This window comes from Coregonus lavaretus (genome assembly GCF_964263955.1).
Source record: "Coregonus lavaretus genome assembly, chromosome: 27".
Lineage (NCBI taxonomy): Eukaryota > Metazoa > Chordata > Actinopteri > Salmoniformes > Salmonidae > Coregonus > Coregonus lavaretus.
Window position 1 is genome coordinate 19,479,900 of NC_140014.1, and position 27,750 is coordinate 19,507,649.

Genomic DNA, 27,750 nt, shown 5'->3' on the forward strand with positions numbered 1-27,750 from the left:
GCCTACTCCTGATGTAGTCCATTACAATGTGCAGAAACCATGTATGGAAGAATCAACTCAACATTTTCTTTTCCCTCTTGACTTCCTTTTCCGGGAATTGCCTAGGAGAGTAAAGAGTACAATTAATAGATTGAATAAATCAAATGACATACCAATGACTTCTAAAATAGTATGCCAACAATATCAAACAAAGTGGGAGCCCAAAAATTGCATTTGGTGGATCTAGGAATTGGAGAGAATGGACAGTTTTGTAATGTTTCTGATGAATACTATTATTTTGGAAATTAAATGGCATTCAGTGCTGTTGGTTCCATCAATTTCTAGATCATTAAAGCACTCTGAATTCATTTAAATCAAACATCTTTCAGCAAAGTCAGACTTCCAAAGGACACAGTTTACAGGAAGCACAAAAAAGTCATTGCGTTAGTAGTTTAACTCATCAAGTTTACTGTTTAGGTTGTTGTGAGGTTGGCCAGTTTAGTAACATAAGGGTATGGAGGCACAGAAAACATGACAGCAAAACTCCACCAGAAAAAAAGTGCTGAGCAAGGTCTTCCCGGTGAGGCCTTCACAAGTTAAAAGCTCAGTATGACATTGAAGTTAACTTGGATATGATGATAATAATGATTTTTCAACTGTGGCCCTTATGAGGTGTCAGTTTGAGTTTAATTACTATACGTCTTTACAAGTTCAAACTCCTATGATTCAGGCTGATAAAGAGTGCATAAAGTAGCAGCCAAGAGAGGTCTCACACAAAGTGGTTTATCTTGAGTTATGATGACAGGATTAAAATTTGATTACCAGGGATTTGATAGATTTTTACTGAAGAGGACAGAGAGTGTTAAAAGTAGGACAAGACATAATCAGGTTAAACCAGACCATGGTTAGGCCAACACACGTCTGTAAATTGAATTCATGGCTTGGTGCTGATGGATTGATTAAAATGTTCCTGCTTGCACCAGTTAGTATTCCATCCAGTTGTTTGACCTACCTCACTGCATCACACACCCCTTTTTACATTTAGGGTGTCCTTTTCCAGTGTTACCTTGTGTTTTAGAGAGTCAAAGAAAAAAGACAACACGAAAAACAAACTACTTGATGATCATGAAAGGACTCAAGGTGTTGTAAATGGGAGGCTTTTAATATCTACTTCTAAAAAAATAGTACATTCATGCTAAAACGTCAAAGTTCACAGCTAAAACAACAGCACCAAATGATCAGACACTATATAAAAACGTATTATGTAAAATGCAATAAAACCATATACCATAAAGGGAGAAATCTCCCTCTCAGACACTTCAGGAGACCACAGTTCCAAACATGATCTTTATTAGAATGAATGAATACATTACCTTCATTACTCTTCTTTTTGTTACTTCCAAAGAGCTTCTGCTGTTTCTTATCCTCTGGTTTTAGGGTTGCAGATGCAGGCAGAGCTTCGGATACTGATGAGAGCAGATCTTCAGAGTCCACTCCATCGGGCACATCGCACGCCGGTCCGCTTTCCGCCGCACTGACTAAAGGTACGTTGCCATTGGTGTTTGTGTTGCCATTGGTGTCTGTGCTGCCATTGGTGTCTGGGTGTCCATTAGTTACACCCTCATCCTGTGCCACCATCTTCACCATCATGTCATCCCCAGCCTCATCTTGTCCAAAAGTCTTTACCATCATGCTGCTGCTCTTACCTCCAACTTCATCTTGGCCAATGTTTTTTTTTCCTATCAGGTTGCTTTCACCATTACTCTCTATCATCATGTCCATATCAGTGACAGGAAGTGTGCAGGCTCCATTAAGGTGACTCTCTCCATTGCTCTGTGGACATTCAGGCATCAAGTCCTCCATTACCATCTGGTTGATTTCAGGCAGGTCTGCATCTGTGAAGGTAGAGAGGCTTGGGGTGTTATGTAGGACACCCATTCCCGGTATCTCCTGTGTTGGTAAATTGTTTGTGGGAAGGCTTGAAAAAGCTGTTTTTTCTTGGGGTTTGCTGGGACCATTCATTCCTTCTCTTGGGGCCCTCTCCTCTGCCTGGGGTTGAGTGGGACTAGGAGTGCTGGAGGCTTCTGAGACCGAGGCTTTGGCTTCTTCTATTACAGGCTTGACACTTGATCCTGCAGAGGAGAAGGAGGTTCTGTTAATGTATGAAGATAGATAGGAAGAGCAGGTCTACTGTACCAGACATTCCAAACATGTCATCATTCTTAATGCAGGCAATGTTTGAATCTAGCAAGTGGTGTTTCTTAAGAAAATACACAAAGAAGCATGACCAAGCACACATTCTTGGTTAAATTAAGCAAGTGTAATTGGTGGTAGTAGTAGTGGCTGCACAAAAGCACAAATGGAAGCCTGGTTATGGTTCAATGCAGGAGAGTAGGAGCGGAGCTGGAGGCAGGACAGAGTCAGAGTCGTCTTGTCCTTACCGGGCTGGCCCGTTTTCCTATTCATTTCACTAGAGGGGGGGCTTTCCGTTTCGCACCTGGGCCGCGTCTTCCTGAGATGGAAGCCTTTCCGGATATCAGCAAGAAGGTGGTCGATAATACAGCCATCGTCCTGTGGCGGGGGTCCTTTCCGGACTGGTGACAGAGGATAGAGAAAGAGAGACATTAAGACACCACATGGCTGGCTACGCTTTATCATCTTAGTGTGAATACAAAACATAGTTGGACTCATTTGACAGAGGAGATATCAGTAGAACTCACTTATTTTTCCGTTCTCCCCCTTCTGTCTTTTGGATTCCTCCTCGTCAAGCTGCTTCTTCCTTTTCTCCGCCTTCACAGCCTGTTCTTTTCTGGTTTTGTTTTCCTGTGGGTGTAAATAGAACATTGAGAAAGAGATTACACCAGGCTACTCCATAGAAAACCTTTATCTTCAGTGTACTAGTGATGGAAATCAGTATGCATTATTAGCAGCTATCTAAACTTGTGGAATTCCGTCTATTTGTGATGTGCTCCTCTGACTTTTAAGGCTTTGATGAAAAGTCCCCGAAAGGTCTTGATGGTGCCGAAGAGCTCCTCCAGGGAGAGCTGGTTGACATCCTCACACAGGTAGAGGGCCAGGTCACCCTTCTTCCTCACAATCTCCAAAAAACTGTCCTCAAAATCCCGGCAGGCCTCCAGGTTTTTCTTGGGGAGGGAAACAAGCAGTTGAACCATTGCCTTAAAGAACAACTTTGTATAGTTGGTTGACCTCCTCCAAAGAATAAAAAAAAAACACTAACTCTTGTCAATATTGTGATGCATTGATCCACAATATAATCTAATTCACTGGTTCCATACCTCAAATACCTTTGTGAACTGCTGCTTTACATCATCCACAGAGATAGAGACTTTCTTTGATGCTTCTTTTAGTCGATGGAGTAAGGCACTGGCTTCTGCCTGAATGGAGTCCAGGTTGATTCTGAAGGATAAAAATGTATATTTACAATTTTTGATGTAATTTAAATCATTTATGTATCAATTGCAGAGCTCATAATAAAACATTTTTATTTATTTTTTAATAAAAGGATGTTATACCCAGCTGCTTTTTCACAAATCTCAATGTCGTCAGGGAGGTCCAATAGCTCTGGGTGGTTCAGCTCTGCTTCCTGTAAACAAAATGCTCAGTCAGGAGTTTAGCACTGACCACACAGTAGCTTTTATTCTCAGAAAAGCTCATCCTTATTTATGATAGTGTTACCTCTAGAATGTGATGGAGCAGGGTAATGCGGCTCTTGTTGGCCTTAGTCTCAGTCAGCTTCAGCAGGGAGCTGATTTTAAAGCCCTCAGCGTTCCCTGTGTGACATCCCTGTGAACAAACAGTCAGGAGTTTTTTTCAGACTGCATAAGTGCTGTTTTTGGATGAGTAGAATGCCATCCTTTGGAGAGTCCTTACTTACATAGTTGAGGAAGTTTCCCACATCAAGGATGAGCCTGCAGAAACTGGGCATGAGAGTGCTCACTCTGAGACCTGAGGGGGAATTTTTTTAAATGTTGAAACATTCTATGCAAAATGTTTGAAAAACCAACACAAAAACTATGATTCGATAGACCTGCATCTCCAACTTGAATAGATAAAACCTTTCCAGCACAAGCAACAATTTGTACTACATAAAACAGTGGTTAGTCTCGCTCTGTTGATATTTCCAACAAACAAAATAGTTCATAATTAACCTTACAGTGTCCTCTGATAGCTTTCACAAATATGTAATTGATGAATAGAGCAGTCAATGTAAAATGAGTGTTTATACAGGGAAGTTGGTGTTGACTTACACTGGCATGCTGCTTCAACCACCTCTGCTTTGGGCTTGAGCATGTCCAGTATGGAGGCTGTCTCCTCACACAGCAGCATGCAGTCTATCCTCAGCTGGTAACTGTGGGGAGGCACAAGAGAAAGAGCGGGAGAGGGGATACGAAGTAGGGATGGTATAGGGAGGGAAGAGATGCCATAGGGAATTAAGCAAGACAATTCAAGGAAGTGCCAAACAAAAACACAGAAACCAGATTCTGTTAATGATCACAGCCAAAGATGAATCTCCACACAAAGTATCCTGTGAGGTGCCAGAAATGTTGAAAGCGAGGAGAGGAATAGCAGTTACCATGGTACAGCCAGGATAGAGATGTAGAATCGGTCAACATTGGCCAACTTGTCTTTTTCTCCCTGGAAGGATTTCAGGTTTTCTATCTAGATAGAGAAAGAAAAGAGAGTGCTTCAGATCAGTCATTACCCTCAAATTGTTCAATGCTTAACTTTGCAAGCCCTACCCAACAGTGCAATATTCAATATCAAAAGAATATAACTAATACAAAAAAGTAAACATTACCCTGTTTTATATATGAAGAGAAATTAGGAAAGTACACCTTATACCAACCTCATGTTTCTCAGGTAAGAGTTTAATAAGTTGCTTCAACACCTCCACATCAAACTTTGTCCGATCCCCATTCTGAATCAAGGACACAAACTCATCATGTGAGCTAGATAGAGGAGCATGGAGAAAAACAAGTCAGCTCAATGGGGTAAAAACAACATTGAAATCAATATCAACTTGATGATAAATTACATTACCATTTGAATTGCTTGAGAAATATGTTCAAATTCAAATTCTTCTTTGCGTCAATAAAGGAGATCTGTAAAGAGAAGAGGGGAACAAATATTTTGTTAGGGAGGTTGTTGTTTTAGGATTCATAATGAGCCATGTTTTTGGTGTGCTCCAGATATGAGCGCTGTAGTGAGTGTTGACCACTGCACCTCTTTAGGCTCCTTCTTGACATGAGCAGCTGCCCCCTTGTCTTTGTGTTCGGTCACCGGGAGACAGAACAGCTGCTCAATGCTGGAGTAGTTGGGCTCCCGAGGAGCGTCTTTCTGGGCAGAGGTCCACATGGAATGACCATCTGTGTGTTTTGTGAAAGGAGCAAGAGAATAACCACAACACATCTGGAATGACCTAATACAATTATTCTCTATGCTGTACTATCAGACAATCTTTTCCCCTCTGAAATAGAGCAGACTGCCTCTGTAAACACAGGGGAGGTTCATTAAAGAGATGTCAAGGTTTTTCACTCACCAGTGACAGCTCTGAGCTTCTGCCAGTTGAGCTTCTTCATCCTCAGGGTGGGGCAGCGGCCTGCCTTGGAGGAGGCAGCACAGGCACACCCCAGGGATTGGCTACTTTGGGCCACCACCATGCCACCCATGACAGGAGGAGGAGGTGGTGGTGGTGGAGGCATGGCGGGCAAGGGTGGGGGTGTGCACCCTGGGGGCACCCCCATTGCTGGAAGAGGTGGAGGTGGTGGGGGTACTCCATCTCCTGTGTGTGGTAGTGTCAGAGAGGCGGGTGGAGGAGGGGGAGGTGTGCACTGAAGGGGCCCTGGTCCCATCATATTGGGAGGTAGGGAAGGTGGAAGGGGTGGGGGTGGGGGAGGAGAAGACACTTGGGAGGTTGTGGGGCATTTGGTCAGTCTCTCTTGGTCATCGTCCACCATATCAGTCTGAACAGCCTTATCAATCTTCTTGGGTGGCAGACCATCCACAGCATGGACACCAGCGTTCCTGCGCTTGGCGAACACCAGGCGTTGCATAATCGTCTCACAGGAGTCCATTGGCGCTGGAGCACAGAATCATACACAAACACTGAAATCTACAGAATTCTACCAAAAATAAATACAATCTATGCACTTTTGATCTTAGTCGACATTCACCCAGACTCCAGTCCTTTACCCATAACTCTCTTAGGGGACAACTTATTGCCTCAGAGGACTCACAGTCCTGATCCAGCAGTATGGCCCTGTTAGTGAGGGCCTCCAGGGTCTGCCAGATGCCAGCCCTGTCGGGCCCCAGCAGCAGCAGGGCCTGTAGGATGGACAGCAGCTGGAGAGATGACGGAGAGCTGCTCACCTGGAGGTGGACCAACACACAACCAAACCTTATTTAAAGTGCATTTGTAATTCAATTGTTTACAGTACTTGCCATGATGCTAAGAGAAGGTGGCATGCGGTGTTATGGTAGCGCAGCTGACAGCTGTGCTCACTTTGTTGAAGAGGGTGGTGAACACCTCCTGATGACTGCTCATGTCGATGCCTCCATAGACCCTCAGCAGCTCCTCCTCATCCTCAACCATAGCCTCTTCAAACGCTTCACACTGAATGATCAAGTCCTCATCCTCCTCATCTCTGGAGGTCACACACACACCAAGTAATTTATTCAAAAGGGTCTATTGAGCAAATAGCCTGTTTACATGTACTTCCCACTTGACCATCAAATCAACAAGTAAATTAATAAATGTTAAGGTAAATAAAAGTTTTGTTTTACATTTCACTCAAATGTTATTGCGCTTGACCAATGCATGGGCATTTCATTTATCTGCACACGACAAATAAATCACAATGAAACGAGAAAGTCAGTCAAGGCACTCACCTCAATTTGGGCAGTATATCAAGTAACTGTAATCCTGGAAAAAATAAACTTTATAAGACAGTGACAAAAACAATGAACCACCTCCCAATTGATCAGTTTCCTACTTTGTAGTATTACAAAGTTGGAACACCGCAGAATGTGAACTAGAATTTGCGTGATGGGAATCAGCGTGTGATTTTGATCGCAGGTGAGCGAGTTGGGATATAATTAATCAATCCGCAGTGGAACGGGGATGTGGAACGACTTCGAACACATTTACAGGATTTTTGAAGAATAAAAAAATGCATTACACATTTTCCGTGAATGGCAATTTCACAAAAGGATGAGAACGGTGACTTGACAGACTTCAGACAATCTTCTGTTATTGGCTTCTGATCATAAACAGGTAGGCCTAAATCGAAGCCAGTTCCTGGACAATACTGTAACCTGTCAAGAACCATAATATTGTACATACAATGTTGATAGGACTACTATGCCCATATTTCTTCAACATATTCAGCACACAAATCTATAGGCCTAATCTTGATTTCCCAGATAAAACACAGATTTTTCAAAAACCAAAAACGATTCAGGTACCACCATCTATGTAAAATACAAATGAATAGGCCTACTTTCAAACCAGAATATGTGATGGTTGACCAAGATTCAAGTGTTTAGGGACGAGCACCGTTCTGACACCGAAGTCTATGCTTGAAATTTGGTTAGCCCTGGCCTTGATTTCAGCGTCCATAGACGTCGTTTTTTGGTCTGTGGACGTTAAAAAATCAAGGCCAGGGCGCGGACGGACATAGACGTCAATAGACCAAATCTGAACCAATCATAGATGTCTATGTTTCACAAGTACAGTACAATAGAGCACATCAGAGTACAGTACAGTACAGTACAGTAAAGTAGAGTATGATCCAGTACAATACAGTAGAGTACAGTACACTAGAGCACATTAGAGTAAAGTACAGTATAATGTACTATATTGTACTGTACTATATCCTACTGTAGTTTACTGTACTTTACTGTGTTCTACTGTACTGTACTGTACTTTACTGAACTGAACTCTACTGTACTGTAATGTACTCTACTGTACTGAACTAAACTCTACTGTGCTCTACTGTACTGTGCTGCACTGTACTGTGCTGTCCAAACTTATAAGACATAGACGTCCGGTCCAGACCAACCAAATTAGAAAAATACCCAGCATGGTTTGAAAGTGTTCCTTTTTACATTTACATTTTGGGCCTTTAGCAGACACTCTTATCCAGAGAAACTAACAGTCAGTGCATTCAACTAAGGTAAATAAACAACCACATATCACAGTCATAGCAAGAAAAACGTTTCTGTAACCGTTAATGAGAAATGTTTTGTAGTTGAAGTGTTCTATTGTTTTTTATTGTGTAAGTCTGAAAACTCTGAACATTTTCACTGCCAATTCTAAAGCTTTTGAAAAAGCTAAAATAGAAAAAGCTAAGGTGATAAATGGGAGGAATAATAAATATTCCATTCTGCAATCTTCGGTTTGCTCCAGTTTCCTATTTTAATTGGAGTTCAAAATGTTGAATGTGATCAAATGCTTTCTTTATTGACATGTAGATATACAGTATGTGAACTTATGTATGGTTGAAATTTGGCCATAGAAACAATGACCGAAAACATATGTATTTTAAACGTCCGTAAAATAAGTATTTTTAACATATGTTAATAACGTATTTTCAAAGTCTGTAAAATATGTATTTTCAACATCAGGAAAATACATATTTTCAACTTTCATTCAGAACCGAAAATTAACCTAATTTTCACCGTCATTTTTCTCACTGGGAGGAGACAGATTGCTGGCAGGCATATAGCTAAAAGTACCCAGTGACATAGATTAGCAATGGAACTGTTGCCAAATGGCCTATTTACTCTGCATTCTCATCCCCCTGGTGTTTCAACGTGTGACCAGATGAACTGAGTGGCTGAGTAGTGAAGATAAACAATGCGCTGTACCGATAAACTCCTTGCGCATCTTATCTCTCTGTCGCAGGTCATCTGTCCCAAAGATGATGGCGTTGATGACACTGAGGAGGGTGACCATGTAGGGCACGTTGTCTGTGGCCTGCAGCTCGTTCATGATCACACTGAAGCGATACTGCTGGGTCTTCACACCCTGGGAGCCAAAGTAACACATTAGTCATTCTGTATGTCATTCACTCCTGCTGTGTGAGGACAGCTCCTATCCCCATAATGCTCTAATGTTGATCAGTGAGTAACATTAATCAATGTATTGACAACTGTGGACATTACTAGATAACCCAATGAAGTCACTTAAGCAGTTCAACATATGTACACTAGAGGGCAATACTAGGTGCATACAGTGTATGGTTGTTCAGTAATGTCTGGGATGATAAAAAATGACTTTAATTAGCCTATTTAATGAGATTCCTTTGAGCTGAAATAACATGTTACAAAAAACGTGTCATATCTGATTTCAGTACATTTTCATCAAAACCACACACATTGTTTCCCCCAACATTGTTCATTTTCTCTCATTATCCTTCCTAAATCTGAATTAGGCCACTTATCCTGTAGGTGTATGGTATATAGCCTCTGTCCACTAGTGAGAGCTTGTCTAGCTGTATGACACTTGCCTTGTAGTGGTCCAGGGCATCCAGGGCCAGACGATACCCATTAGAGGAGAACATGCTCAGGGCAGCAAGCAGCTCAAACACCTGCTTCTTCACCATGGTATTGGACGTGTCCAAGGCTGTGGTAAGACATAGTCAGAGACATCAGTCAGTGTACACATGGTCATTGTCCTCATATTCCAGCCTACCTTTCTCCTTCTCCCTTGTCTGGTGTCCTCTAGGATGTTATGGCTCATCTAAAGGCAACGTAACGTGAACTTACCTTTACGAAAAAGTGTTTTGTTTGTGATAAGTTTGTTAGTGTGTGTGAAGATGTTGCAATGTACTGTCCCTCCACACAGTGTCCCCCTCCATACACTTTGTCTGACACAATGGCCTATATCTGACCTGAATTGTTCCATGTTGCCATGGTACTTCTTTGAAATTCCTAAATCTACTTAGGTATTTTATGGGGTTGATTTTATATTTGATTACAATTATGCACAACTGAATAAAAATTATTAAGTATTATACTGTGTGTATATATATATATATATATATATACAGTACCAGTCAAAAGTTTGGACACACCTACTCATTCAAGGGTTTTTCATTATTTGTATTATTTTTTAGATTGTAGAATAATAGTGAAGACATCAAAACTTTAAAATAACACATATGGAATCATGTAGTAACCAAAAAAGTGTTAAACAAATCACAATATATTTTATATTTGAGATTCTTAAAATAGCCACCCATTGCTTTGATGACAGCTTTGCACAATCTTGGCATTCTCTCAACCAGCTTCACCTGGAATGCTTTTCCAACAGTCTTGAAGGAGTTCCCACATATGCTGAGCACTTGTTGGCTGCTTTTCCTTCACTCTGCTGTCCGACTCATTACATTTACATTTGGGACTCATCCCAAACCATCTCAATTGGTTGGTAGCCATGCTGGTTAAATTCTAAATAAATCACAGACCAGTGTCACCAGCAAAGCAATCCCACACCATAACACATCCTCCTCCATGCTTTACGGTGGGAAATACACATTCTGAGATCCTCCGTTCACCCACACCGCGTCTCACAAAGACACGGTGGTTGGAACCCAAAATCTCCAATTTGGACTCCAGACCAAAGGACAAATTTCCACTGGTCTAATATCCATTGCTAGTGTTTCTTGGCCCAAGCAGGTCTCTTCTTCTTATTGGTGTCCTTTTGTAGTGGTTTCTTTGCAGCATTTCGACCACGAAGGCCTGATTCAAACAGTCCCCTCTGAACAGTTGATGTTGAGATGTGGCTGTTACTTGAAATCTGTGAAGCATTTATTTGGGCTTCAATTTCTGAGGCTGGTAACTCTATTGAACTTATCCTCTGCAGCAGAGTTAACTCTGGGTCTTCCATTCCTGTGGCGGTCCTCATGAGAGCCAGTTTCATCATAGCGCTTGATGGTTTTTGCGACTGCACTTGAAGAAACGTTCAAAGTTCTTGAAATGTTCCGTATTGACTGACCTTCATGTCTTAAAGTAATGATGGACTGTCGTTTCGCTTTGCTTATTTGAGCTGTTCTTGCCATAATATGGACTTGGTATTTTACCAAATAGGGCTATCTTCTGTATACCCCCCTACCTTGTCACAACACAACTGATTGGTTCAAACGCATTGAGGCAAGACATTCCGCAAATTAACTTTTAAGAAGACACACCTGTTAATTGAAATACATTCCAGGTGACTACCTCATGAAGCTGGTTGAGAGAATGCCAAGAGTGTGCAAAGCTGTCATCAAGGCAAAGGGTGGCTTTTTGAAGAATCTCAAGAAGAATTTGTTTAAGACTTTTTTGGTTACTACATGATTCCATATGTGTTATTTCATAGTTTTTATGTCTTCACTATTATTCTACAATGTAGAAAATAGTAAAAATAAAGAAAAACCCTAGAATGAGTAGGTGTTTCCAAACTTTTGACTGGTACTGTATATATATATACAGTGGGGGAAAAAAGTATTTAGTCAGCCACCAATTGTGCAAGTTCTCCCACTTAAAAAGATGAGAGAGGCCTGTAATTTTCATCATAGGTACATGTCAACTATGACAGACAAAATGAGGAAAAAAAATCCAGAAAATCACATTGTAGGATTTTTTATGAATTTATTTGCAAATTATGGTGGAAAATAAGTATTTGGTCAATAACAAAAGTTTCTCAATACTTTGTTATATACCCCTTGTTGGCAATGACACAGGTCAAACGTTTTCTGTAAGTCTTCACAAGGTTTTCACACACTGTTGCTGGTATTTTGGCCCATTCCTCCATGCAGATCTCCTCTAGAGCAGTGATGTTTTGGGGCTGTCGCTGGGCAACACGGACTTTCAACTCCCTCCAAAGATTTTCTATGGGGTTGAGATCTGGAGACTGGCTAGGCCACTCCAGGACCTTGAAATGCTTCTTACGAAGTCACTCCTTCGTTGCCCGGGAGGTGTGTTTGGGATCATTGTCATGCTAAAAGGCCCAGCCACGTTTCATCTTCAATGCCCTTGCTGATGGAAGGAGGTTTTCACTCAAAATCTCACGATACATGGCCCCATTCATTCTTTCCTTTACACGGATCAGTCGTCCTGGTCCCTTTGCAGAAAAACAGCCCCAAAGCATGAAGTTTCCACCCCCATGCTTCACAGTAGGTATGGTGTTCTTTGGATGCAACTCAGCATTCTTTGTCCTCCAAACACGATGAGTTGAGTTTTTACCAAAACGTTATATTTTGGTTTCATCTGACCATATGACATTCTCCCAATCCTCTTCTGGATCATCCAAATGCACTCTAGCAAACTTCAGACGGGCCTGGACTTAAGCAGGGGGACACGTCTGGCAATGCAGGATTTGAGTCCCTGGCGGAGTAGTGTGTTACTGATGGTAGGCTTTGTTACTTTGGTCCCAGCTCTCTGCAGGTCATTCACTAGGTCCCCCCGTGTGGTTCTGGGATTTTTGCTCACCGTTCTTGTGATCATTTTGACCCCACGGGGTGAGATCTTGCGTGGAGCCCCAGATCGAGGGAGATTATCAGTGGTCTTGTATGTCTTCCATTTCCTAATAATTGCTCCCACAGTTGATTTCTTCAAACCAAGCTGCTTACCTATTGCAGATTCAGTCTTCCCAGCCTGGTGCAGGTCTACAATTTTGTTTCTGGTGTCCTTTGACAGCTCTTTGGTCTTGACCATAGTGGAGTTTGGAGTGTGACTGTTTGAGGTTGTGGACAGGTGTCTTTTATACTGATAACAAGTTCAAACAGGTGCCATTAATACAGGTAACGAGTGGAGGACAGAGGAGCCTCTTAAAGAAGAAGTTACAGGTCTGTGAGAGCCAGAAATCTTGCTTGTTTGTAGGTGACCAAATACTTATTTTCCACCATAATTTGCAAATAAATTCATTAAAAACCCTACAATGTGATTTTCTGGATTTTTTTCTCTCAATTTGTCTGTCATAGTTGACGTGTACCTATGATGAAAATGACAGGCCTCTCTCATCTTTTTAAGTGGGAGAACTTGCACAATTGGTGGCTGACTAAATACTTTTTTTCCCCACTGTATACACACACACACACACTCAGCGGGCAGTTTATTAGGTACACCACCTGTTCACGAAAATGTTTCGCTCCTACAGACAGTGAGTTACGTGGCCTTGGCTTGCTATATAAAGCAGGCAGACAGGCATCGAGACATTCAGTTACTGATTGAACGTTAGAATGGGAAAAACAAGTGACCTAAGCGACTTTGAGCGTGGTATGTTCGTCGGTTCCAGGCGCGCTGGTTCCAGTATCTCAGAAATGGCCGGCTCCTGGGCTTTTCACGCACGACAGTGTCTAGGGATTACTGAGAATGGTGCAACAAACAAAAAACTGCCAGTCAGCATCAGTTCTGTGGGCAAAAACAACTTGTTGATGATAGGTCAAAGGAGAATGGCAAGAATTTGGCAAGCTAACAGGTGGGCCACAAACAGGCAAATAACGGCACAGTACAACAGAACGGCATCTCGGAACGCACTATTATTTTGTCCTTGTTACGGATGGGCTATTGCAGCAGACGACCACACCAGGTTCCACTCCTATCAGCTAAAAACAAGAAGAAGCGGCTCCAGTGGGCACGCGATCACCAACACTGGACAATTGAGGAGTGGAAAAGCATTGCCTGGTCCGACGAATCCCGGTTCCTGTTGCGTCATGCTCATGGCAGAGTCAGAATTTGGCGTAAGCAGCATGAGTCCATGGCCCCATCCTGCCTGGTGTCAACGGTATAGGCTGGTGGTGGTGTAATGGTTTGGGGATTGTTTTCCTGGCACACGTTAGGTCCCTTGATACCAATTGAGCAACGTTTCCATGCCCCAAAGAATTCAGGCTGTTCTGGCGATAAAAGTGGGAGCCGACCCGGTATTAGATGGGTGTACCTAATAAACTGCATATATACTGTATATACAGTGGGGAGAACAAGTATTTGATACACTGCCGATTTTGCAGGTTTTCCTACTTACATAGCATGTAGAGGTCTGTAATTTTTATCATATGTACACTTCAACTGTGAGAGACTGAATCTAAAACAAAAATCCAGAAAATCACATTGTATGATTTTTAAGTAATTAATTTGCATTTGATTGCATGACATAAGTATTTGATACATCAGAAAAGCAGAACTTAATATTTGGTACAGAAACCTTTGTTTGCAATTACAGAGATCATACGTTTCCTGTAGGTCTTGACCAGGTTTGCACACACTGCAGCAGGGATTTTGGCCCACTCCTCCATACAGACCTTCTCCAGATCCTTCAGGTTTCGGGGCTGTCACTGGGCAATACGGACTTTCAGCTCCCTCCAAAGATTTTCTATTGGGTTCAGGTCTGGAGACTGGCTAGGCCACTCCAGGACCTTGAGATGCTTCTTACGGAGCCACTCCTTAGTTGCCCTGGCTGTGTGTTTTGGGTCGTTGTCATGCTGGAAGACCCAGCCACGACCCATCTTCAATGCTCTTACTGAGGGAAGGAGGTTGTTGGCCAAGATCTCACGATACATGGCCCCATCCATCCTCCCCTCAATACGGTGCAGTAGTCCTGTCCCCTTTGCAGAAAAGCATCCCCAAAGAATGATGTTTCCACCTCCATGCTTCCCGGTTGGGATGGTGTTCTTGGGGTTGTACTCATCCTTCTTCTTCCTCCAAACACGGCAAGTGGAGTTTAGACCAAAAAGCTCAATTTTTGTCTCATCAGACCACATGACCTTCTCCCATTCCTCCTCTGGATCATCCAGATGGTCATTGGCAAACTTCAGACGGGCCTGGACATGCGCTGGCTTGAGCAGGGGGACCTTGTGTGCGGTGCAGGATTTTAATCCATGACGGCGTAGTGTGTTACTAATGGTTTTCTTTGAGACTGTGGTCCCAGCTCTCGTCAGGTCATTGACCAGGTCCTGCCGTGTAGTTCTGGGCTGATCCCTCACCTTCCTCATGATCATTGATGCCCCACGAGGTGAGATCTTGCATGGAGCCCCAGACCGAGGGTGATTGACCATCATCTTGAACTTCTTCCATTTTCTAATAATTGCACCAACAGTTGTTGCCTTCTCACCAAGCTGTTTGCCTATTGTCCTGTAGCCCATCCCATCCTTGTGCAGGTCTACAATTTTATCCCTGTCCGTACACAGCTCTCTGGTCTTGGCCATTGTGGAGAGGTTGGAGTCTGTTTGATTGAGTGTGTGGACAGGTGTCTTTTATACAGGTAACGAGTTCAAACAGGTGCAATTAATACAGGTAATGAGTGGAGAACAGTAGGGCTTCTTAAAGAAAAACTAACAGGTCTGTGAGAGCCGGAATTCTTACTGGTTGGTAGGTGATCAAATACTTATGTCATGCAATAAAATGCAAATTAATTACTTAAAAATCATACAATGTGATTTTCTGGATTTTTGTTTTAGATTACGTCTCTCACAGTTGAAGTGTACCTATGATAAAAATTACAGACCTCTACATGCTTTGTAAGTAGGAAAACCTGCAAAATCGGCAGTGTATCAAATACTTGTTCTCCCCACTGTATAAGGCTCATTCATGGAACCTTTCATGGAAAGTGTGTGTGTGTGATGCCATAGCTTTATTAAGTATGAAACACTATATATCTCCTCAGTCCTAGGTGCTGTCGAACCTTGGGAGAGTTTGCGGATGTAGCCCTCATTCTCCACGATAAAGTTTATCCCAGACGAGGAGTTCATGATGGCCCGGACACAGCTGACACAGGTGAGCTGCAGCAGGGCATCTGTGATGCGGGAGCAGCCCCTCCCAGACAGCCTGTCCAGGGCCTCCAGCAGCAGGTCTAGGCCACTCAGCTCCAGGAACTGGACCATCCAGGACTCCTCACTGCCCTCCAGACGACGCTTCAGCCCAGAGTAGTTGACCACGCTGGGCACCTGTAGCATGTGGATGCACAGCTCTGGGTCGGCACTCTCCAGGTTGGCCTCCAGCTGGGTGTCTGAGTCCTGGGAGGAGCCCAGATGGCCCCTCACTGCCGCCCACTTCCTCTTCCCATCTGACTTCACTGACATGGTGATGGAGAGGGTCTGTGGAGGGAATTTAAGGCAAGAGGTTCAGTTAAGTGGCATGGTGAGACTTTTGGCTTGCTGGACTGCAGTTTTGTTTCATAGAGTCTAATGTAAACATACATCTGTTTTCTATAAAGTGCTGAAAGGGGTGGAGAATTCATTCTATTTTGCCATTTATGGTCAAAATGTTAGTGCCATGGTTTTGTGCAAACAAGCCATTAACTATTTGACCTGCAAATGGGCCTTTGCATAAATATTATGCAGGATGATCAGTCCCCATTAGAATTGTATCAGAGCTATCCTGGCTAAAGGATCCATGCCTTTATCACAACATAGCACATTCATAGGAAATGACAGCTCTGCACATTGGGGGACAAGTGAAAGGTATGTCAGCAGTACTGTCGTCACTAGTCCTGCTAAACATCCAAACTTAATCCTGCAGTGAAAGGGACGGGACTCGCTGTCAGCTAATCAACAGCAAACACAAAGACAGGCACATGACACTCAGTGTATCTTTATGGGAGATATATTATATTCTGTGTATATACTTTATTTTCAATTACATCCAATTGTAAACAAGGTTTTGAGTAGGGTTGCAAAGGGAGGGTATATTACTGGAGACTTGAGAAGTTTACCAGTAAACTACCAGAATTGTTGGTATCTTTCAAGGATTTTATGTAATCTATCACAAGACATTTAATGCCCTATTGGGATTATTACAGGTGTCTGTAATTATCGTGGCCCTTTGTGTGGCCTTATGTTTTAAAATATATGAAATAATTAAATAAGATGATTTTAAAATAAAGAATTGAATGACAAAGCTGTAAAACATTATCCCACATATAAACCATCAATTTAGTGAATACCATTGTGTCACGGTTTCGGCCGAGGCTGCTCCTTCTCCTTGCTCGGGCAGGCTTCGGCGGTCGTCGTCCCCGGAGTACTAGCTGCCACCGTTGTATGTTTCGATGTTCGTTTGGTTTTGTCTAGTTGTTGTACACCTGTTCCCTGTTAGTGTGATTATGTACCCTTTATATGTTCCATTAGTTTGTCATGTGTTGTGTGTAATTGTTTTCACCTGTCGTTTGGTGCAGTGCTGTTTGCCAGTCGCTCATTTTGTACCGTCGCACTATTGTTTTGTGCGCAGTCGGTTTTGGAGTGTTTTACGCACTGTGGCGTATTGTTCGCCTCCGGGTTGGTAGACCCGTTTTGTTATTTTGTTTATGCAAGTAAAGTCTGGTTTGACTTAGCTCCTGTGTCCTGCATTTGATTCACACCACATCCGCATCAGAGTTCGCGACACATTGGTGTTTAATATGAAGGTTTCAGCATTTTACTATGTCAATATGTATTTGTTGTAAATGTTTTGGCGTCAAGCTGGTGGGAGTTGAGAAAAAAGTCAATAGTTGGAAGATTTGCAGAGTTCATTGAAAATTATGCCATTGTTGATTAGATGCTTTTTTCCATTAATTAGGCTATTTTCTCTTGAACCTACTACCTACTAGAAACTCATGGACAATATGGACACAGATATAAAAATGAATACTATATATTAATACATTTTTTAAAAAAGTGATTCAAGTATAAATTACCAAAGTTATGATAGATTTAACTTTAGCAAATTACCGGTAGCTTTGCAACCCTAGTTTTGAGTAATATGCTGCAAAACGAAAGTATCATTGTGAAGTGAAAAATATCACCCAGGATATCACTAAGCTCATCTGGTCTTTGAACATAACTGCCAGCATTGGCACAAATGCACACATTGGTCACACAAGTGACCTTATCTGGTATAGCCTTAGCTCAGAACACTGCTCCCTCTATCTATCACGGCAACGTGTCCCACCCTCACCTACGCACAACATCCCTTGCAAGCTCCCACACTCACTCAGAAACAACAGGGTAAGGATTGAGCCTAACAAAGGGGGAGAAATCAATAAATATTTAATCTGTAATCGCAGACGTCTGATCTAGTGAACAACTGTAGGGGTTTAATAATTCTCCTCCCAAAACGCGTTAGTTATTTCAATAACATGAGTTGTTTCACACTTGTCAAGTCTAACCTATACAGATGGCATTGGAAAGGAAAATAAATATAAACAGCCAAACTGCAGCTCTGCACGCAGTGTGGTACTGCCTCTCTATATATCTACAAAACACATGGCTTAGCTCAGGAATTTCAATTATGTTTCTGTGTGGTGTTTTATGTAAAAGGCTCTCATGAAACACACTGAGCAGAATACCAAGAGAGTAAAAACTGGGTACTGACGACAAGAGTCCACCACAGTGGGAATTTACATGGAACCTAAGTCAACTCTAAAATGTAACAAACTGTAAACTCCTACAAATTGGATTTCTATTCAGTTCTCGTTACCTATAATTCAACAGGACAAAAAATGAGCTGTTCTGTTCCAGACACATTTGGCAAATCATCTGTCAGCTTCAACTGTGGCGGGGCTGATTCTCTCTGACTTGGACTGCCAGTGTGACAGTGTTACCATGGCAGCCAGGAAGACAATTCCCTTTCACAATAGGCTTTCTCATCCCCCATCAAAGAGCTCTGTTCATTAGCTACAGAATGGGAGGAATGTCTTCTGCTTCACTGGCTGCTTTCTGACATCTAATGGGTTTTATACTCAACAAGCATCTGAACACGTTCTTAGAAGGATTTACAATCTATTCATCTGCACAGAGTGATGTACTGTAGGGTCACTGGTGAATAGAACCTTTTAGTCCAGGTGAATTCCACCACATCAGTCATGGACACAGTCATGGACACGGGGGAAGTACATTAGAAATGCATTGACATTAACATTAGGTAGGGTTTCCTAGGCAAGTCAGCAGGACTTTCCAACATGGGTCAGGCGCTTTTCAATAGGAACTAAGAAGGGAAGGACTTTCCTGAGACAGGAAACACAAGACAAACATGCTGCCACAACAACAATTCTTACACAATTCTGACCTGACCTCAGTTATAGAGAGAGAGATTCTGTTTATAAACAAACAGCTGGCTCTCACTGCAGGACCAACAATGGATCATCTGGATCAAAAGGATGAAAAGGACATTCATTAGCTTGTTGCTTCTGCACATTTTTCCACTTTAACCAAGATTAACATGAGCTCAGTGACAGCTCCCACATACCAAAACTCACATTGGCCTACTTACTGCAGGTCAGGAATACACTCCTCCTGTACTCAAGGGAAGCAGCCTACATTCAAACAACCCAACCCACCAACCCACTGTTCTACTGTAAAAATAGAGTGCTATTATATAAGAAAGATTATCCTTATTTATTTCCTTATAAGAACTCAGCCAACATATACAGAGTAGATATGCATGCATTTGCCATGGAAAGATTCTAAGAATCTATTAGTTTATTCTTCCCACCTTGGGGGCAGGGGGATTTTGTGTAAGCCAAACAGAAGAGAGTAAATAAACTGCAACATGGGCTGGGGTAAGAATTGAGCCACATGAAGCCCAGTATTTATAGAATCTATCTTATGTGTTGTCCTTTCACTGGAATGCCAGACTTGGTCATGAGAGAGAGACCTATGATCCCTCAGAACTGTCTCTGAACAAACATTGTTGCCTTCTGTTTAGCTGACTGTTGTGTTTCAATAATGCAGACTTAAGCCATAAGAAAAGCTTATTTAAAAATAGAGCTCCCTGGAGCTCTTGTACAAATCTTGAATTGCCATTGATAACATCTCACTTTCATATCAAAACATTAAATTTAACATAATTGTAACTGTGACTTATTTGCCAAAAACAACCAATGTGTTGTTCACATCTCCCTCGCTTCACATCTGGTATTCATTTTCTAGAACTAGTAGCCTGTAATGAATTCCTCACTTCACTTACTATCTTCATTGATGTTTCTCCTCTGAAGAGGTTGAATTTAAATCCTGTTGATGTTATTGACTGACAATGTTTTAAGACCTAGAAGTTCAAACCTGTGAGTTCACCAGAGCAGATGTCTGATGGAACTATTTGGAATAATTTCTCATGGTCTTGATTCTGGTTTTTATCATCTCAGATATTTGGCCATGGACTTTGAGACATTATGACCATGTTGTTATGGCAATGCATTTGAGGGCTGCAGTATAGCCTAGTGAATACTGTTGCAATCCACAGCTATGAGGATATGCTGTGAGTCACAAAGCCCTGAGTGGGCTGCTTTTGCTTAGTGGCAATTATACAGAGTGATATTTCAGAGCCCTCTGATCCTGGTTCTAATGATGACTTTGAGTGTGCCTTGCCTTGAACAATAAATTCATAGAGGTGCCATGCAACTCTCCTGAGCTACTGCTTGGATGAAAGGGCCCCCAGAGACTGATGTAAAGTATGTAAATGTATGCCCTCACTACTGTAAGTCGCTCTGTATAAGAGTGTTTGCTAAATGACTAAAATGTAAAAATGTAAATAAGCAGGGCTGAGGTCTCCTGTAGCTCAGTTGGTAGAGCATGGCGCTTGCAACGCCAGGGTTGTGGGTTCAATTCCCACGGGGGGCCAGTATGAAAAATGTATGCACTCACTAACTGTAAGTCGCTCTGGATAAGAGCGTCTGCTAAATGACTAAAATGTCTCTAATGGAATTTTGGCAGTGTATCCCAACCTTGTTACTGTTAAACAGTTCAATGCAACAAGCATGATGTTATTATCTGGATGTGAGTTTGTAACAAATGCATTATATTTGTAATAACTTTAATTTATATTCTATTAGACAACATCTGTCTGTGTTTCTGTCAAAAGGGACCAGCTGACTCCACTGATGTAACCTGTCCTGCATCACCCACAAGCAGTCCTCCTTTCTATGGGAAACACTAAGGGAATGTTTGCCAATTTCCAAAAGGGTTAACATGCATTATGTCAGGATATTCACTCCTGTTGTAATAATATGTTATGATACATAGGAGATAATGGGGGATGTGACGCCAATAAGGATGAATTGCCATCTGTTGGATAAATGTTCAATAGGCCTACAGGTAGTCTGTTAATGTTTTGTCAGTAGCCTCACATTATTCTTTGGAACAGATGTGAAAATATGTTTCTGGTTGATAATCATGTGAAGTAGCCTACCCTAGTCCGGAGGATTCCAATGTTTTAGGAGCGTCTTTATTTTTGCGCTCTTGTCGGCTCCCATTTTCATGGTGTGAACATAACGGGAAAACCTGTCACCGCCTTATAATGGCGAATTCCGATAAGTCATTTAGATTGCCTACTGGAATGATTACCTTCAAAACGCCTATTTCACTTTTTAGACATCTAAACAGGTCGTTGTCTAAAGTTCTCATAAATAGCCTACGGATGCGATAAAAACAAATCAATTTAAACCGTGCGTTTCAAGCTGCGCTGCCTTACCTGAGCTTATGCCATAAATAACCACTTGAAGAATCGCGTCCTCCGATTGTGGCCAGATAACGTGCCTTTCCAGCTTCCAAGCGCCTTCTTCTTTCGTACTTTACCAGGCTACCGCTCTACAATGTATGTAGTGGAGAATGGATGAGGATGGTTAGGGGGATTTCCGTTTGGTCCCGGACCTCCTCACCGTTTACACATGTGTGTGACGATGCTGCAGGCACAACTGGATGGCCCCTCCCACGCCCTGAACTCAGCTGGCCGAGCTGGACAGCATGCTTTATTGTGGCATGGGGTTGAGATAGGTAGAATACAAACGTCCCAACAGGTTGCAATAACGTAGCCAATCTATCATATTCTATTTTGCAGCCTACTATTCTGTTTGTATTCTATTCTGTTGTATTATATTTGCATAGGAATCTTGCCTTTCAAAAGTGTCCCTGGGAAAAGGTGATACCAGGTAGGCCTACAGTTTCTTATTGGAATGCCACTTACCTTATCTGGCTCAGGATTACAGTATTTTAGCCTGATTACCCTGACCACGTGGTAAACCCAAGAGGCCAGGCCTAACCTAGTTTGAAGATTAAAGGTAATAATTATTTTCAACCAAGGGTCAAACCAGGCTTAATTAGTCTATCCATAATGGCTCCAAAACACAAGGATAATCTCCTCTGTTCCCCTCACCTCGTTGACCTCTCACCTTCAAGAGTCCTGACGAGTTAGAGTTTGGACAATACAGTATGCTTGGAGTCTTGATATTACATATGATGTCTATGTACTGTATTTTCCTAAATCAAGTTGCAAACTTGGGACTCCCAGAGCTTAAAGAGAATGATGCAAATCATGTTACAGTGAATGACATGAGATGGTGCATTAAATCTTTGGTCTCATTTTATGTAAATCACCAATGCAGAAAAGCCCATAATCTGTACATGAAACCAAAAAGTAATGCAAAATATCTGCACTTTGTGGGGGAAAAAACATGTATTATTTTCTATTGCATCCTTTAGCTGGTGGGTGTTTCCAGTCAAGCTCAGACTGTAGGGTAGAGAAGATGAACATCTTGGACTCTGTGATGAAGACTGCGTCGGCAACTTCCATTTGCCTCCTGACATTCAAAGTTCAAAGTAATGCTAATTTAGGTTTGGGGTCTTGAGTCCTGTTCCTGATGGTTCAAATTGAGACCTTGTTTGCAAGCCTCTTGTGTGTACAGACACACATAGATTTTCTCTATTAGAGGTTATTCTGATGACACGTGTAACCATGTTACGTCTTATTAGTTCAGTCATTTACTCTGTTTTATTACGTATCATGTCTTCCATGTACGCTTTTATTGTTTTGAGTGTTAATTCATTCATAACTAATACATCTATTAGTTGGTTTGAGTAAATGCATTCCTCGTTTATAGAGTAACTATTTGATTGACTACTTCATAATTTAGAACTGGTAAATCCTAAATCATAGAGTTAATTACACATACATTTGTATGCTTTGCGGACTGGGACCAGAAATCGGCTCTGGCATTTCTAACACACCGGCCCATTTTTTCCCCTCGAGGCCCCCACACAGGCCCATTTTATTCCTTGAGGCCCCCATTTATAGCCAGATAATGATAATCAAAAAATAAAACATATACAAATAAAGTTAGACAGGCCCAATATGCTAAAAATAGGCCGGCCCATCTGGCATTTGCCCGAAATGTTAGATGGCCAGTCTGCCCCTGTCGCTCTGTGTGTGTGTGTGTGTGTGTGATTGATTTAGAACTTTCTGAGAAGAGAAATGTTCATGAATGTATTACATTTTTTACATTTTAGTCATTTAGCAGACGCTCTTATCCAGAGCGACTTACAGGAGCAATTAGGGTTAAGTGCCTTGCTCAAGGGCACATTTACGTCATTTAGCAGACGCTCTTATCCAGAGCGACTCACAAATTGGTGCATTCACCCTATAGCCAGTGGGATAACCACTTTACAATTTTTTTTTGGGGGGGGGGGTAGAAGGATTACTTTATCCTATCCCAGGTATTCCTTAAAGAGGTGGGGTTTCAAATGTCTCCGGAAGGTGGTGAGTGACTCCGCTGTCCTGGCGTCGTGAGGGAGCTTGTTCCACCATTGGGGTGCCAGAGCAGCGAACAGTTTTGACTGGGCTGAGCGGGAACTATGCTTCCGCAGAGGAAGGGGAGCCAGCAGGCCAGAGGTGGATGAACGCAATGCCCTCGTTTGGGTGTAGGGACTGATCAGAGCCCGAAGGTACAGAGGTGCCGTTCCCCTCACTGCTCCATAGGCAAGCACCATGGTCTTGTAACGGATGCGAGCTTCAACTGGAAGCCAGTGGAGTGTGCGGAGGAGGGGGGTGACGTGAGAGAACTTGGGAAGGTTGAACACCAGACGGGCTGCGGCATTCTGGATGAGTTGTAGGGGTTTAATGGCACAGGCAGGGAGGCCAGCCAACAGCGAGTTGCAGTAATCCAGACGGGAGATGACAAGTGCCTGGATTAGGACCTGTGCCGCTTCCTGTGTAAGGCAGGGTCGTACTCTCCGAATGTTGTAGAGCATGAACCTGCAGGAGCGGGTCACCGCCTTGATGTTAGCGGAGAACGACAGGGTGTTGTCCAGGGTCACGCCAAGGCTCTTCGCACTCTGGGAGGAGGACACAACGGAGTTGTCAACCGTGATGTACCCTATCTTACCCTTGTTTCAAACATTGTTAAATTTTTTCATTCAAAAATGATGTTCTAATGTTATCATATTATAATGGCCAGTCTGGTACAGTTTTCATAGTTAAATAAATATTACACTTTGACACCAAAAAGTTAATATTCTTTCATTATTTACAACATTTTCATATTGCAATGATAAAAATGGATCACTTTAAAGTCAGCAAAAAGTATTTGAATATGCCACAATAGAACAAATAGATCAACATGCTTACAAATATCACTGTAATGCAATACGTATCATTTTAAATCCACAATATCATGCAAGTTCCATAATAAATGATGTGTAGTGCACTTAAACTACACCTCCCATAATGGTTTGTTTTCAGGAAGTGAATGAGTCCGAGTTGAAAGTTCGAAACGGTCAACCACTGTGCGTCCAACCCATACATGCTACAACAACAAACATCTTTAGGACGTTGATTTAACGTTTGTTTTGGTAGCTATTATAGTGTAAGAAAGAAAGATAACATGACAGCGAAAGACCTTTTGCAGATTGACCTGTATGGTCTACTGGGTATTAAAGGCACAGCGACAGCGAAAGAGGTGAGTGATAGCTAGCTTGCTAGCTAGCTAGCTACTGTAGATAACTAACTAACGTTAACTAGCTAGCTTGCAAACTTTGACGCCTTGTGTAACTTAGTAGTAGGTTAGTTAGTTAGCTAACGTTAGTTGCTTTGAAGTTGGTACTTAATAACATAGCTAATGGCCTCCTATCTCTGCTCTTCCAAAAGGTGCTAGCACAGACGGCAGGGGTTAGTTATAAATATTTGGTGCTAGTGGATATGTTATACCAGCTAGCTCTGATCCCGTCACGCGACGACAACAACGAGTTGCCTCTGCTGTGTTAGTAGAGGAACGCGCACTTAGCCTTGGACCAGAGCTACTAGCTAGCTAACTTAACTAGCTAGGTTGGTTATGAACGTTAATTACCTAATAATTGTATTAGGTCAGAATTTGTACATATGGATAATGTCATTTGCAATATTTCTACCAAGCCTGTAGGTCCTGTGTGTTCTAAGTAAAGTATCTTCAAATGGCCACTAAGTGGCGGCATAGTACCGTTCAAAATTCAATGTACCTATAGAGCCAGCCATTTAGGATTTCTGCAGATGTAGGTAGTATCTGAAGGAGCATGCAGATGCAGTGCAACACCTCCTGGAGCAGATGTCTTCTGAAATGATAAATCATGCTCTTAAGCCAATGCATCATGTTGCCAAAATTAGACTGCGGCTTCCTTATCTAGCACTATACGAAGCTCCTGTTTGATTCTCCCAAGGGATACCAACAAGTACCGGTTGAGCCAGCATTTGGATAAGTTCAATAAACAAATTGTCTTCCTCAATATCTCTTATTGTTTGCAAATCATAAATTGTACTGCAGTCTGCATGTTAAACAAGTATCATGTTTGATTGCTTGCTCAAACAAAAGGCTGCTCTACTTAATTGAAACAGAATGTAGCGGGTTAGTCTGAATGACATTATGTGCAGACATGGGTATTTGGTTTGCTCCGGGAAGATTCCCCTTTCCTTGTCCTCCATTTTCCCTGCCCATGCTCCATGGGTGATAGGCCTACGTGTGTCCCCCAATCCAGTAATTTTCACGACCACCTCCTTGCTAAGTTTCAAGCTCCTAAAATCCGCAGGCCAGAATGAAATTAACATTGCTGCCAAATTGTGGGAATAACTTAATTTCTTAATTGGATTTCAAAGTCTCATCCACCCCAGAGGAGTATTTTAGGGAAATTAGTGGTTGTGGCTTGGACAGAAAGAGTCACTGAAATGGGGAGCCAAGTTTTGTGAGGTCTGCTGATGGTCAGGAAAGATGGTGAGCCGTAGTGCGTACACCAGTGCGTGTGTGGGGACTGGTAGGCCTTGAAACAAAGTGGTGCAATCTATGAAGACCGATGTCATATGTCACAGTTGTTTTCTCCCACTGCTACACCAGGAGGACTGCTGTTTATCATTGAGAGAGGAAGTACTCCAATATCATGTTAATGTGGGCTTAGCAACAGCTTTTAAACCATTCCCTGATGAATCTCGGCTTCCTGTTACTCCTCCTGATTTGAATTATCTCTGTCGTTATCTCTGGTTTTGAAATTCCTCTCATTTTGGATTGCAGATATTATAGCTAGGGTGCTGGAGCTGGTGGCTTGGAACCTGTGGTTTATGCACATCACTGAGTGAATCATTATCTGGAGTTCTTTTTTACATAGATTTCTCCTGTAGCTGACACAGTTAAACAGGCCAGCTATCACTTTTCAGCCACATGCTCCTGCATATCAGCAGGGATAAGAAGTGGCTGTTTTACCTACTAAGAGAACAGAGGAAGGGAAAAGACTGGACACAGTTTAGTCACCAACATATTCAATAAGATTCAGCTATGTGGCTGCCTGGTGCTATTTCTGTTGGCAAATAAAGCACAATATAGCCTACCTATAGCGTGACTGTTTTATATGTAGACACAATCTAGCCGTCTGTCTGAGTTATGTGCAGACATTATTCACCAGCAGATGTCTTTGTGGACGTTATCATGACAGCACAGCGTTTACTTGTGGAGCTCCTTCCTCTCCTTCTCATTGCTCTTCGTGTCTGGCTCCCTGACTGCAGTAACGTTAGGCCTCAGCGGCTAAAACAGCTCATGGTACTGTAGCTTAGCTAGCTGTGGGAGTGGAGGGGAATAGAGTGACCCCCTGCCAGGCTGGCTGCGTTTCACTGTGCATCCTACCTTTGCGCTCTGCTGCCTGCATCCATGCAGAAGACACTTTCCTCGGGTGGGTGAGTAATTCCGCTGGCCCTTGGCAGGCCCCACTCATGCTAATTGTATCACTGTCCCAAACAAATGTTCCTATCAGGCGAGTTATGATCGGCTCAGGGCGCATTATGTCTTAGTAGACACACACACACACATTCACTTTATACCCCCAACCTCTGTAGATATTTTATAGTTTCCTTTTCTTTCTTCCCCCGCACCACTCCCTTCTCCTTCTTTCACTCCCTCTCTCTTTTTCTCTCTCTTTCTTCCTTGCATGCATTTTCTCCAGCAGATAATTTCCTAATAATGCCAGATCAGTGTAATTTAGGAGGATGGCCCAATTGCAGAGCAGGTAGCTAATCAGCCACCCATGTGGGTCCTGCTGTGGCTGTGTTGGGGCCAGTTGTCAGCTGTAAGAGGCACCACAGACGGGTAATGAGTACAAGATGTGGGCATGCGGTAAAGACTGTGGCATGCAGCGGGTGGCAGGGAGAGCCTGATTTCACCAGGCACTAACTATTAGGCTACTGTGTGCCTGCTGGTACTGTAAGTAAGTAGCCCACTGCTAAGGAGTGAGGGATGGGCTTGATTATCAAATCAAATCGAATGTTATTTGTCACATGCCCGAATACAACAGGTGTAGATGTTACCGTGAAATGCTTGCTTACGAGCCCTTCCCAACGATGCAGAGTTGAAAAATAGTCACACAGAAATAATTAAATACACAAGAATGGAGCTCTATACAGAGAATACCAGTACCAGTTCAATGTGCAGAGGTACGAGGTATTTGAGGTAGATATGTGCATGAAGGCAGGGTAAAGGGACTAGGCATCAGGATAGATAATAATACAAGTAAAATAAAGAACAGA

The 27,750-nt window shown here is 42.4% G+C and overlaps 2 protein-coding genes across 2 annotated transcripts in view; one reads left to right on the forward strand and one right to left on the reverse strand.

Moving 5' to 3' along the window:
* Positions 1-1,239: 1,239 nt before the first annotated feature.
* On the reverse strand, positions 1,240-21,517 carry LOC311103061 (inverted formin-2-like; the record flags this gene model as incomplete). Its single annotated transcript, XM_084144584.1, has 21 exons — positions 21,415-21,517; positions 15,659-16,070; positions 9,510-9,625; positions 8,869-9,028; positions 6,889-6,922; positions 6,503-6,644; positions 6,237-6,369; positions 5,540-6,079; positions 5,224-5,366; positions 5,041-5,102; positions 4,847-4,949; positions 4,574-4,659; positions 4,248-4,348; positions 3,875-3,945; positions 3,676-3,783; positions 3,513-3,583; positions 3,276-3,396; positions 2,958-3,122; positions 2,700-2,802; positions 2,421-2,573; positions 1,240-2,111 (listed from the first exon to the last, which is right to left on the reverse strand). Exons 2-21 carry the CDS (start codon positions 16,053-16,055, stop codon positions 1,240-1,242), a joined length of 3,681 nt encoding a protein of 1,226 aa, XP_084000710.1. The 5' UTR covers positions 16,056-16,070; positions 21,415-21,517.
* Positions 21,518-24,465: 2,948 nt separating this feature from the next.
* LOC311103059 (dnaJ homolog subfamily C member 17-like) overlaps positions 24,466-27,750 on the forward strand; it is a 49,786-nt gene continuing 46,501 nt past the window's right edge. Inside the window, exon 1 of the mRNA XM_084144582.1 lies at positions 24,466-24,673. Coding sequence (XP_084000708.1) covers positions 24,599-24,673 — 75 coding nt within the window. The 5' untranslated portion in view covers positions 24,466-24,598. The remainder of the gene's footprint in view (positions 24,674-27,750) is intronic.